The 13,601-nt window shown below is 45.1% G+C and overlaps 1 protein-coding gene across 4 annotated transcripts in view; it reads left to right on the top strand.

Moving 5' to 3' along the window:
- IGF1R (insulin like growth factor 1 receptor) overlaps positions 1 to 13,601 on the top strand; it is a 180,621-nt gene that overhangs the window by 61,493 nt on the left and 105,527 nt on the right. Inside the window, exon 1 of one of the 4 annotated variants that reach the window (XM_040569643.1) lies at positions 8,464 to 8,587. The exons of 2 other annotated variants lie outside the window; for them this stretch is intronic. Coding sequence is in view for 1 of the 2 variants with exons in the window: in XM_040569640.1 (XP_040425574.1) it covers position 13,285 (1 nt within the window). In the remaining variant the exon portion in view is untranslated. Of the gene's footprint in view, positions 1 to 8,463; positions 8,588 to 13,267; positions 13,286 to 13,601 lie in introns of those variants that run through there. One more of the 4 variants, XM_040569640.1, reaches the window with a different exon arrangement.

Below are 13,601 nucleotides of genomic sequence, written 5' to 3'. Positions count from 1 at the left end.
GCTTTGCTACCTGGCAATAGAAAATAATCCTGGAGCGAAGCCGTGTCCTGCCGTGCGATTTCTGTAAATAAAGGACCTTGTTTGGAAAGATGGATGAATCCATGCAAGTTTTCTTGGCATGTGTGATCAGAGGCTTGTTGTACTCACGGCGCTGTGCTTCAGACTTCCAAGGGCTTCCACCCTTTTGTGGTTAAAACAAAAATTGTGGATAGACTGGGGGAGAGTGGTGTCAAAAAGGAAACACCCCAAAACATTGCCTCATTGCCTCTCTGTCAGTGTGCTGAGAGCTCAGAAGTGATGCTCTGTGTTTAACTGGGGTGCTGAATGATGTTTTTCCTTTATTGAAACCGAGCATTTGCTTTTGAACTTAGAGATATTTTTTTTTTTCCTGGAAAAATGCCAATTGCTTTTCCTTGTGTTTTGATAAAGATGTGAGCTCAAACCAGAACGTTTTTATGTAAGTTTATTTTTATAATGAAATATTAATTTAGCCTCCCAATGGTCTGTTGGCCAGAATCTAAACTTTGAACTGGCACCGGACTGCAAGCTCACGAAGTACTGTTGTTATAAGTACTGTTGTCACTGTCAATTGGGTTTAGCCCTGAATTTAAGTCCTGTTTACTTAAAAGTAAGAAAGAAACAAGGCAGTGGGATTGCACACCCTCATCTGCACAAGAATGTTTTCTAGTTAAATCAAAACTGCCTGGTTTACATCCTCATCCCTGGAGGGACCAGCCCCATCCCAGCAGCACTCATCTGGAGTGACTGCAAGAAGTGAAAGCGATGTGTGGCTCTGTGGTGGGGACGGGGAACCTCCAACTTCCCTGAAAAGCAGAGCTGGGGGCGAGCGATTGGAAACCAGGAACAGAACCAAAACACCACACATGAAATGCATTTCAATGCATTCAGTTCAGTTGTGGGTAACTGATTCAAAAATAGGTTAATAATACAAACAACAGTTCTTACTGCAACACCACGTTCAAGAATTTGATGTTGTAGAGTAAGAAGCTTTGCATACCTTCCTTGTCTGAGGGTAATGTGTGAATTTGAGTTAAGAACAAAACCAAAGAAACGTGCAGTATGATTATTCCAGTGCTCTTCAGAATGCCCCCCTGCTTTGAAAGGAGAACGTCAACCCTGAGGCCTCACGTGTCTTCAACCTGTCTTAAACCTGTGAGAGGTACGTGCAGCGAGGGCGAAGGCAGCGGGAGTACAGGATGGCTGCACAGAGCACGTCTGTGTTAAAGGGGTGGGGGGGAAGAAGTGCAGTTTGATCAGAGTCGATCAGGTTGCTTATTGTAGTACAGCAGTTAAAAAAAAAAACAAAAAACTGAAAACCAAGTGAATGTAATGTAAACAGTAATATGTTCAGTTCTTTGAATCTTGAGCTATCGAGCGGGTGTTCCTCAAATGCTTTCTGCTCTGATGGATTACTTGGAACAATCACAGACTTTATCGAGGGTTTATTTTGGTGGCTGGCTGGCGCACCCGGCCTGCTGTTTTTTCACACTGAGGTGTTTGCAAATCTTTTTTCCTCTTTGCTTGGCCCAAACTGAAAATCCTCAACTACAGCAATCATTTGCAGAGTTTGGACAGAAGAAATGAAGAAGTACTGACTCCTTGCACTGCATAGATATTTTTCCACTGACTTCTCAAGCCCGCATAGTCCTTAAAGCATCAGAGATGCTGCTCTCAGAGACGTGACTGTGTTGCTAGGAGTTAAGGTTAAAGGGTATGTTTTAGTTGCTATATGAACAGCCTGTTATAGGGCTTGTGACAAGCTAATGCAGGAGATGAATATTTGTCTGTTGTGTTTATTTTCTTGTCCTTGTATTTTTCTCCCTGGATGTGCGGAAGGTTTGCTCCTTATTCTGGGAAAAAGTTGCAGTGAGATGAAAGGATCGGAGAGGTTTAGCCTTAATCGTAGAGGTCCCTAGAAATGCTTGTGATTTGGGGCAGTTCGGTAACGGAACGCATGGATGTGAAGTGCCCTGCATGGAGGGGCTGGGTTTGGGGCACAGCACCGCTTCCTGCGTGCCCTCTGCAGCTGGGGTTAGCAGCACAGCACCAGGGTGTGGAAAGGTTTGTCTTAGAGGTGGAAACACCTGGCTCACACCCGTCTTCCATGGGGGCGTAGCTTAATGCCAGTGTCGATCTTCAGATGACTACTCCCTCTTCTCCAACCTGTTGACTTGCTCCTAATTATTTAAAAAAAAGAAAAAAGCCCGCCTTAACTACTTTGCTGCACTAGAGAGATTTTATAGAATTGTCCTGAGTTGTTTTACGAGGGTTATCCTTGATTATTTTTTCAAGGGGCTGAGAACCCCTGAACTCTCTGGCCTTCTAAATATCAAATGTCATTAAGTATTGTTCCCTTTTGTGTGTAGTGAGCCCAGTAGCTTGTTTCACTTGATAGCAATGGATCTTTGTATTTGTGTTCATTTTTGTGGTGTTATTAGTTTTAATGTCAGTAGCAGTTCAGTGCTACAGGTGTTGGATTGATTCTGGTGCTTGCCTTTTGAAAAAAAATCAATTTATTTCTCATTTCTGGAAGATGAGCTGCCTAAAGTGCTTGTAGTTAAACCCAAAAGGACAGCAGCAAGGCTGCTAGTTTAAGTCAGTATCAGCCAGTTACTCGGTATTATCAACCGCAAGCATGTTAATGAGAGTTGGGTATTGCTGCGTTCACACAAAGCATTTAAGAGCCGAGCTTTAATGTTGAATGTTTTTGTGTGTAGCCTTAACTTCAAGTCAACCTGCAACATGAGGATGGATTAGAGAAGCCACATGCTGTGCCTCATGTAGTCGGACTTTGTGTGTTCCTCAATTAGAGGCCATATAATTAATTGAGATGGGATACCCCAAAAATTATACATAAAGCAAATAATCATCGGATGATATTGAAAATATTTTGCTTGTCGAGATAAACCCAGCCAAGTTATTAACTCTGACCGACAGAAACTCCTTTCTGGCAGATTTGCTTCTCCTTGTTCCAGCTGCGGGGTGACCACTGCACGTGTCATACTTCATCATTTCTCATTTTCTGATGCATACTACAGATTCTCTTATTTTTTTGGTAAGCTTAGCCTTTTGTTGATGATGGCTTTACACCAGAGCTGTAGGCAGCTTTGCTTAGCCTTTTTCCCCCCCAAATTGTAGTTTCCCTTATGATTGTATTAGAAGCGGTGCCACATTTATTCAGCTATCTGATAACCTCAGTGCTTGCCTTCTGGGTTTGTACACCACTGGTCTGTTCTAATTTTGGTACGCTGTCCTTTAAATATCAAGCTTTTCAAATCCTGACACAACAAACTGTAGTGTTGTATATTATGATATTCCTTTATTGCCAAGGTAGGCCAAAAATGGGTGGTTTATAAAAAAGAGAGTGAGTCTTTTTATTATCGATTTATTTAAGAAACTGTTGCAAGAATCTTGCTTGCTGTGTGTGCCCACGAGGCAGCCTTGGAGAGAGGGGTCGGCATCTTTTTGGCCATAACAAATCTGTTAGTGAAGGGCTGCTGTGCTCGTGTCTAGATTTTCGCTTGTACAAGTCCGTGAGGATTGGCTGGCTTTTGCTATGTACCTGTCCATTCTGGTCTTCCTAAATTTATTAAATGAGTCAGTGATGCGTATGTGCGTATCAATAACAAATCACTTGGAAAATGGGCTCGAGATGTTTTGAAATTGCAGGTGGTGTTGTGATTACTTTTCTTAAAAGCAGTTTTCAGGTTAAAAAGTTGTGATGCCTGCTTTGCCTCCGTGCTGACTCGAAAGCTGCCGAGGTGCTCTGCTCGCCTGTTGTACCTCGCTGTGGTGGCCTCGTTCCCCTTGAAGGTTGACCCTGATAAACGTCAACGTGAAACATCTCAGGTGCGTTTCAGCACTTTGCCCGGCAAGCAGCTGGAGCAACAGTTGGTACGCGTGGAAGCATACCTGGTGGCTTCAGTTATCCCAGTGTTGCCTTTCTGTCACCGCTGCTGGAGGCGAAGCAGGGGGGCTGGATGGCTCACACAGCTGTGCAATACCCGAACAATGCTGTTGCATTTCCCTTAAGGCAATAGCAGACTCTGAAACGCATACAATGGAAAATACTGATGCTGAAGTGCACTGTCTTGCTTGCTGTTGGAATAACAGGTGTCCTGTGTTACTAAGAGAGATGGAAATAGACTGTAAATGTTGTTTCTGTTGGTTTCCTTTTTTTTTTTTTCTCTTCCCCTCAAATTTAATTCCGTTGTGTGTCGGCTGAGATATGTGTCCCTCATCAGTGGAGGCTTTTAGCACGTGGCCGCATTGGGGGGCTCAGGGCACCCCGTGTGCCAGGGCCCCTGCGCTGCTCCCCGGAGGCACCAGCTCCCCCCCACTGGCCAGGGGATGCCTCCTGCCTCGGCAGCTCTGCATTGCTTCCTGGAGTGCTTCCTGACGAGTCTGTTGGGGCTCAAGAGAGAAACCCGCTCGTTTCCTCGACCGTTTCCTGATGACCGCTCCGCAGCCAAACCTTTCCCGTTCCAACGGGGCCGTGCAGGGGTTTGTCTTCCCCAGCCACTTGGCCGCCCAGTCGCCGCTGCGGGGTGCGTGCTTGTCCATCCTTTTGCTGTCGCTCTTTTACCTTTTGTTGGTGTTAGTGCGTTTTCCTCATCCACACAGTTTCAGCCTGCCCAAAGCTCTGATGGCCGTGGGACTGCCCGCGCGTGCTGCGCTCTGGGGCCGAGCGCATTCGCGGTAAGTCCCTTCTCTGGCTGCCGAGCCGGCTGGCGTCCTCTGTTGGGTGAGGCCATAAAGAAACATTGCCATAGCTGACAGCAGTCTAGGTGGTAGTTGAAGCATTGCCTGACTCCCCTGCTCTGTTGGAGATGAGATTTAGGTAAATCTTTTCCTCCTTCACTGTGTGCGTTAGGAAATGCAGACATTTAACACAACTGACTTAGCACAACTGGCTGCAGGAAATAATGTAAAAACTCTGACTGTCTTTTCCCCTTGCATAAGAGTTAAGTCCCCGAGGAAGCCTTTCCGTATAAGCAGTCACATTTTATGGAAAAGCCTCGACTGTTCCTGTGTTCAAAATAATTATTTTATGAAGGGTTTTGTTTTCAGTATGCAATTAGAAATAACAAAATAAATTGTTAGTGCTTCCATTTTTAAAACTGAAGTTTTTATCACTAGTTTGAGCACCTGAACTTCCTGATCTAAACTCTCTGGGCTTGGTTTTGGTAGGGACAGGTAAGGGGGCAGTGTGTTTCACGGGGCCGTTCCTAGAGAAGAGCCATGTAATGTGCTTTAGGTGTCTGCTGCGTAACTGTGTCCAGCTGTGTGAAAGTGAGAGGCTGGGGTTGGAAAACTGATGCAATGGGCACTTGTGGGTTTTGGTTCTGTCTTGTTTTTCCCTGCTGTAAAGGAAGTGCAGAATTAAGTGCTGCATTTTTATGTGTTTGTGGAGAACTATTGGCTTCGGTTTGGCCTCATCTGAACATTTTAATTTGGGCAAGTGATTTGGGGAAATTGGGGGACCTGATGTGCCAAGTTGTGATTTGCAGGACTGGAAGCCCTTGATCGCGAAGTTTCTTTGGTTTCAGTTGCTGAGTAGAGTTTCACTTCGTGTTGCACGCCCTCACATGAGCCAGTGTTAGGAATGTCATCCTTCCAGAGCCGCCAGTGGTCTCATTTGTTCTTGTATGTTATTTAGGGATCACTGTTGGTACAGAACTAAAACCACACACGGGCGATGTGTGCATGATGAGATAGCAGCCCTCGTGTTCCGGGTAAGGGATCGATGTGCTTTTCTTACCTGTTGCACAAGTCCCTGCTGCCTGTCTCTTGCAGCGCATAGAGGCACCTTTGGGAGCCTGAGACACGAGCTCTGTAAATCTTCAGTGGCTTTCGAAAAGCCTGAGCTTGAACACGTGGCTGTGCATCTTGCAGCCACCAACTGCTCAAAACTTGTAAGGCTCTGTATTGGTTCCCTTTTCTATGAACAGTTTCTTCTGTAGCTGAAATTAGCACGTCGCCTGCTCTTTTACATTACCTGGTGATGACCCCGTTCTCTCTAGATTCCAGTACCCCATCCAGGAAGAACCTGGGCAAGGGAGGGGGGAAGAGGAGGGCAGTAGACGGGAGCTTGTCAGTTAACTGAGTTTTTTTTTTTTTCTGGTAGCGTTGTCTTCATTCAGGGGGGAACTGAAAGTGCGCTTCATCATCTCAGCATCGCCGAGTAGCAGCAAGCATCTGCTCGGTGGAGACCTGCTGCTGCCAGAACTGGAGCTGGTAATGATGAGCAGCTCAGCAGTGTAATTAAGGGCATATTAACTCCAACAGCTCCTCCTACCTTAAACACACAAATCCAGGAAAACCATCGTGCGTGAAAGCAGTTCCAGGGCTGTCGCCTGTTAGGTAGAGACTTCTGAATCCTTTTGTTCGTAAAAGGATGTTTGATAATAAATATCCTGAAGTTTCAGGACACCTTGCACATCCCGTTACTGGGGATGATTCTTCAGAAACCCTTTCACAGCTCACATAACTCTGGGCTGTCAGAGGATTCCTAAGAGTAACTTGAAAGGTTTTGTTGCTTCTGAAAGTGGAGCAAGGTGGTGTACAAGCTGTAACCTACTCCATGCCATGGTGGGGACTGTGAGACTTAGAGATCCAGGAGATTCCCTCCAGCCTTGGTATGTTTTCCTGAGTTTCTGGGGTGTGATTTAGGAAACATGTTGGGGGGAAAAACAATGCAAGTAAATGCAGACAGCATTGACCGTGTCCTTCAAAGCGAAGTGATGCTGCATTCAAAATCAGGGAGATATTCAAGGAAGGCAGAAGTAAGTACTTGAACTACATACGGCTAATGGGCATATTATACGGATGCCCACTCGCTCATTTTTAATTCAAAAGACTTGTTCTAGGCGGTGCAACACCTTTTGAAGAGCTGTTTTCTTTTAATCTACTTCTCCAAATGTCAGGTATGGTTACTTTTTTGCATTGAGTTTGACTTTATAATCATAAATAAATAGAATCACAAGATCAGAACGGTATTAAGCTGTTCCAAAAGCTTCTCTTGTACATGGCTTAACTTGTATGACAGATCTTTAAACCAAAGATTTTGGGTTGAAAATACTTCTGGGCTAGGACTTTATGGAGCAACATACAGCCCAAAGAAGTCCCATGAAACTAAATAATAAACTTCTTAAAGCAGGGTTCATAACGCAAATTCTGACCATAGCTGTGCCTAGTAGTGGTTGTTAAGCTGAAATACAGTGTTGGAATACATCTTTGTTGGTAATAGGCAAACAGACTTTTTTTAGGAATCAGCTGCTCTCCCTGTGTACTGCGCTTTGGCTGAAATAACTTAACCACATGTAAGAATCAGGATGGAAATCCTTAAGATGCTGCGTTGGTGATATCATGCAACCTTGTGCTGCCGAAGTAAGTTATTTTGGTGGCTTGGGAGCTAAGTATCTGCCGAAATGGACATCCCCCTGTGACCTCACGCAGGGTCGCATTGTCTTGCAAGGGCACGATGACAAGTTCCTGGCTATGCAAGCCCTCCTTGTGTAACCCCCGAGAAGAGGGCTGTGCTGCCTGCCCTTCTCTATACGGGGATCTGAGTGTAGATGTGACTAGTTGCAGTACATTTTTCAGCAGTTATTAAAATCCAAAAATCCGTTAAAAGAGCAGTCAAGTGGGGTTGGGCAGGATTTGCACCCCATATGGGAGTAGTATGCTTCTGCTGGATTTGTTGTGTGGATTTTAAAGCACTGCAAAGTCAGAAGTGCTAGAAAAAGGGGATTCTAGTGACTTTCCAGAGGTGTAAAAGTACTGACTAGGGAGAAGCTGTGTCAGAAGGTGAGTTTTCAATTGAAAAGCTTCTGTGCGCAGTACACAGTGTTGCAGCAAATAAATGATCAGCTGCACCAAGGAGCAAGTCCGGTGTGACGGGGCATCAAAGCTTCGTAAACTATTTTTCCTGAGTCCAATCGATAATCTGAGACACCTGGAGATGTTTTCTTGTACTTTGGTCTGGTTTAATGCAGGGGGTTAGAGTGAGGGAGGGACGAGATGAAGTCTGCAGGAACTGTTCCTCACTGCTCCTGCTGCTTGTTTTAACAGCTTGAGATCACACAGTACCACGGCATAGCTGCGTTTCCCCTTTCCCCTGCCTTAAAAGTGGTTATCTCAGGAGTATTTTGAAATCTAGCACAAGGAAAACACTTTCATATCCTCAGAAAAAGCTATGTTGATATCCTCTTTTTAGCGGTCCTAATTCCTAGTAAGTAATACGCTGCTGACTGAAAGCCTACTGCATAGGAAGGGAGGTTTCTGTGATGTAATTATTGTGTGGTTTTTAGTTTTCTTGCACTTCAGAGTTCCTTTTGCATGAAGATCTGAGAGGGTTGCCTCCAAAAGGCTTGTGATGTCTCCCAAACGCCCGGGTGGGATTCCTGCTTGGTGCTCCTGATGGGCTGGCCGTGCAAGGCCTGCTCCAGGTGACCGGCTGTGGCCGCGGCCTCGCGCTGCAGCTCTCGGAGTGGAGGTGGTGTTTTCCTTCCCCAGAGGTGGAGACTGCTCCTGTGCCAAGGATGTGTTTTTCAAAGAAACGCATGTATGTAGATCAGTCTGTGTTTATGCATTTTTTTTATATTTTTTTTTAAATCCAGGGTGTGGTTATAGCAGACTGGCTCCTTCTGTACTCAGAGTCACGAAAACAAACAGCAACAACAAAAGGGGCGAAGCAGACCGAGCGCTGAGGAGCCGGGGAGTGCGAGCTTTTAAAAGCAGCGATTAGGGAGGGGGGCTGGGTGCCTCGCTCCCCGCCTTCGCGAGGCCCCGTGTCCGTTTTAAGCTGCTCCAGGCACTGCAACCTAGCCTCAGCGAGCGTGTCAGCGTGAGGCACCTCGAAAGGGGGAAGGAGAGGGTGGCCTGCTTCTGCCCTTTGTATGTGTGTGGGAAGAGGAATGACATGCAGTTTGGCTTTCCGTACAGCTTTTTCAACCCGTAGCCTCCCCGTACTCGAACTGAGGATGCTTGTTTACCATTAGAGCAGAGGTTTTGTTGCTGCTTGTATCCCCGAAAGAGGTTTCTCCTGGCTCCGACTAACGAGCGAGCGCTGTTTGAGCTGGCTGTGATTGGGAGGAAGGAGGGAGGCAGCGAGTGTTGTGCCCTCTTGTTTTCTCTTGTACAGGAAGAAAAAAAGCTGAGGAGCCTGTCCTCCTCCTCTGAGTCAACTGTGGTTACGGTTTGCTGAGTAGGCGTGAGTGTTTTGAAGGGAAAAGCAGCTTCAAATTAAGTCAGCTAAATACTGTGCCCAAATGAGTTTGGGGAAGTTTCCCCTCCCTCCCCCACACCTACTCTTGTTAGAGTTGACAGTTTGGGGTAAAACTGGTTTGTGATAATCGCAAAAACTATTGTACGTATCGGGCGTTTCTCAAGCCAAATAGGAAAACAGGTGGTGAGTTTTTTTGTGTTGCCTGCTGTTGTTACCACAGCATGCTGAGGTACTGGACTGCACTGGGAAAGAGGGACTGGGTATTAATTACCCCAGTAGGGCAACCTCCTTGCTGCAGGCACCCCAGGTCTTGTAGTGCATCGGGTGTGAGCTATCTCCTCACACACCAGTGTGTTAGGGTGAGCATCTCGTGGTCACGTGCGTGTGAGAAGTGTCTGGAAGAGAGCTTTGTCCAAGTAGGAGTTAACTGAGAAGGCAGAAGTGAGCATCTCCCCTGTGATGGGATAGAAGAGAAAAATAAAGGGGATGGCAAGGAGTTCCTGGAGGAATCTAAAAGCATGGAAAATCATCAGGGTTGACAGGTGAATGTAATGACGTTATGAGGTAGCTCTCTGACTGCATTAGAGAATGACATGCAGAGAGGGAACTCATTCCGCTGCTGTTGTTTGGCCTGTCGTTGTCATACACAGGAAAATCATTTAGCTGAGAACTTGAGTCAAAAAACAAACACAGACAAAGAACCCCATACGTCAGTGTTTGTCTTGAGCAAATGCTGTAAGAACGTACGACACTTCGCGGTTGTGAATAGGCCTGTTGATAGCAGCTGGGTGCTCCAGGAGAGGGGGAACTGGCTTCGGTTGGCACCGGTTCTTTCCATATGAAACAAGCGTGTGCTCTGTCTGTAAGGTGGCCTGCTTCTCCTTTCCAGTTTCAGCTGTGGAAAATACCGCTGAATTTTAAACTCAGCCACACACAGGTGTTTCCAGATCGAGTGGTGATGCCTGCAGTCTCACTGATCAGTACAAGGTTGACGTATTTCCTAGAGGTGATGAGTGGACCAACAAGTGAGTGAAGAGATGGGAACAGCAGTGTCCACACAGCCGTCAGCTGGGTGCCCTGCTCCCGAGACGAAATGGAGTAACTCAAGTTCCAGCTGTGACTCAAGAGCTCTGCTCAGGGGTTCGGCGTGTTAGGGCATAGCAAACACCAGACTCAAGCTTGGTTTTTGCCTATGATATGTCCAGTATTTTGCAGAGAAGCCCGGCTCCTAACCTACACCCCTTTGGTGCTACTGTTTGTTATCAGTCGGACAAAAAGTTAATTCTTTCCAACTGTCTTTGCTTGCTTTATCTTTGTTAGTGGAAATAGTCTGTTCTTATTTTTGAGGGAGATGGAAACTGCCTTACTTTGCTTTTATTTTTGTATCTTTCTTTTTTCCTGCCAAAATGAACATAATATGATTTGTAGTGGTTACTTTGGACAAACTCATTTGCAATGAAACAAACCTAAATGACTGTACTTCGCCAGGGCAACTGGAGTTTGAAGTTCCTGCCTGTCACTTGTTTTGCCATTTTGTGAGGGCTCTGATCATCGCGGTGTTGCAGGAAAGTAACATAATGATGTTTAAGTGGACGAGGAATGTACAAAAGCTGTTTTACTTGTCATAAGCTGGTGCTCTGCCTGTACAGTAGACTTTGAGATAACACCACAGGAAAAAAAAAAAAGAGCTTTCTGTCTGGGTGCAAAATTCATGTTTTTAATGAACACTAAATGGAAGCTGTCTCCTCCAGAGTTTCTGGTTCAAGCTGAACAAGTTATTAAACGTTGTCTTTGGTCTTGGTGAATTGTTGAGATTTGAGACCGAGTTTCCTCTTGCCAGATACGATCACTGGTACTTGCCGTTTGTGGCTTCTGGTTTTGTACTGGAAGCCTGAAGTTAGCTACACACTGCTGGGGAGTGGATGGTGTGTTGATGTTGGGGCACATACGTGTGGATATTGTTTGTAGCCTTCAGGACAAAAAGTGGATCTCTGTGCTGCTAGACACTGGAGAATTGAGATTATGACAGAAAAGGACCATTTTAGATTGTCGTATTTCCCATATTCAAAATACCTGATCCATGAACTAGAGCAAGAGCTGTATGTACAAGCAACACATTTGGTTGTTTTTAGAGCTTATCTAAAAAGCTTGATCTGCTTTTTTCACTAAAAAGCAGGGTATTGCGGAGCTTTAAAGAGGTACCATGCTCCCAAGTTTTTTGTAACCTGAGTGGGCTATTTCATTTATCTCTGAGGTTGTCCAGACTTTCAGCATCTAATACCTCTGCCAGAATGCTAATTTTGGGGCAGGCACACAGAGTTTAAAGAAAATCAAGCAACCTCCTTCATATGAGGTTGTTTCCTAAAAGGACATACTGTGCAGCAATGATCGGAGGCTTACATGCCTACAAAGAAGCTTCAAGCCAGTGCAGTGGGGAGGTCAGTCCTCTTGGTTGTGTTTTTTTCTCATAAAAGCAGCTCTTTGTTTGTAAGTTGTGACCTTGCTTTGGTCACTGAAGCTGTGCCATGATGCTTACATATTCACGCCCATATAACGTGCATATATACACGTATATATCGGTGTAAAAACCCCTCTGGTACTGGTGTCAGTTTATACTTCAACATGTGGTCAGCGCCCATTAGCTTGGCTCAGGGCATGCAACTGTTTGGTGTCTTGGCCAAACACAAAGTCAGTTGAGATGAATCAGGCCAAACAAGCAGCTGAACAGGCACTGCCCCCAATTTCTCTTATTTTCTTTAAAGTAATGATATAGTTAAGATACAGTAGAAGAAGAAACGTGTTCTGCCTAGCAGATTGTGCATGTTTTCTTCCTCGTTGCTGAAATGCTCCATACTGCACGAGGCACAGATGATATACACAAGAGTTCAGTATGATGGTTCTGGTCCAAGAATTTTCTGTCCTTGCTAGTGCTGATTTAATTAAAACTGTTCCAAAAATGTGAATGGAAACCGTGCCCACAGAAAACTGGTGCTGGAGTATTCATCAGGAGGCGTTCTCCTGCAAAGCTTACGGGTCCCACCATCTCTCCTGGGGTGCCAAATCTTACCCTTGTGATCACACCTGCGGGGAGCAGCAGTTGCAAATGGCTTTTGTCAAATGCTAGTGGGACTTGCTCCCACCAAATGCTCTTCAGACTTCCGTAGGCAACTCTTGAAATATTTTACAAGCTGTTATTCTGGGGAGAGATGCCAGCTGTGGTTCGTGTTTTTGGGTCTGATAGCATTATGCCTGCTTTTCAGAGGGCATGACTACAGGGGGAAAGAATTGTCTTCAGGGTTTCACGGATGTGTGATGAGGGGGAATGGAACCTGAGAAGTGATTTGGGGTGGGAGTGGGCGCACACCTCCTGCCTTTGAGTTCCCTTTTTGTGAAGCTGTGCTGATTAAGGTGCATGCTTGGATTAAACAGTAATCTCTTAGGACTTTTACTCCTTCCTTTGGTAAGTGAATACAGCTAGGTGGGTCAAATGTGGCGGTAATTGGTTGGGAGTTTGGAAACCGCATTGTCTTTTGAAATGCCTGTGCGATGATGATCATCGCTGCTAAGGATCTTGCACCATCTCACAGCATTCTGTGGACATTTGATGGACAAGCAGGGTTGTATGAAACGTCACCGAAATATCTGCACCTTTAATCCGTTTGGTTCAAGTTCAAACTTGTGTTTACTCAAGGCCTTTTTTCTGGTCTAGAGAGAAAATTGTTTCGGTGATAAAAACATTTCTGGGATTTTGGGTTAGATCTGCAATACGCATGGGTTATTTTTCCTCTGGTGTAAATGTGATCCTTCCTTTTTTCATACACAGAGTAATCTGAATAAACTACAGCAGGGCAGGCTTTGTGAGCTGGTCAGATGACTGCTCTCACTTGCATGCTGTTTGGGCTGTGGGCCCCTTTGGCTGTTTAGGAAAATGGAAAATAGATGTTTTTGTCATTTTACATTAGAATAATTTAACAATTTTGGAATAAGGAACTGTGTTCTTAAGGGTGTTACTTACCTTGGAAAGTTGGCTGTAAAGTAAGTCCTTTATTAAATCGCTTTGTAAGGAGTGGGTTTAAATTTCCTGAATTGTTGTTTAGCAGGAGATTTTTTGGTTGTTTAGTAGGAATTCAGGTTTGTTTAACAGGAGGGTCAGAAATGAGTAACTCACACTGATGGTGACAGTTTCACTAAGTTAACTTATTGTCTGATAATGAAACAAGTCCTTGGTTAGGCCTTCGCCCCTTTACCAGCTATGATTCATTACTCCATTTTTGGACAAATACTCAGATTTTGGACAAAGTTTATTCAAACAATATAAATGTTTTGGGGGGAGTTAGCATGCCTCATTCTT

Source organism: Cygnus olor, chromosome 11 (genome assembly GCF_009769625.2).
Source record: "Cygnus olor isolate bCygOlo1 chromosome 11, bCygOlo1.pri.v2, whole genome shotgun sequence".
In the NCBI taxonomy this organism is placed as follows: Eukaryota; Metazoa; Chordata; class Aves; order Anseriformes; family Anatidae; genus Cygnus; species Cygnus olor.
This window is presented reverse-complemented; position numbering and strand designations above follow the sequence as displayed.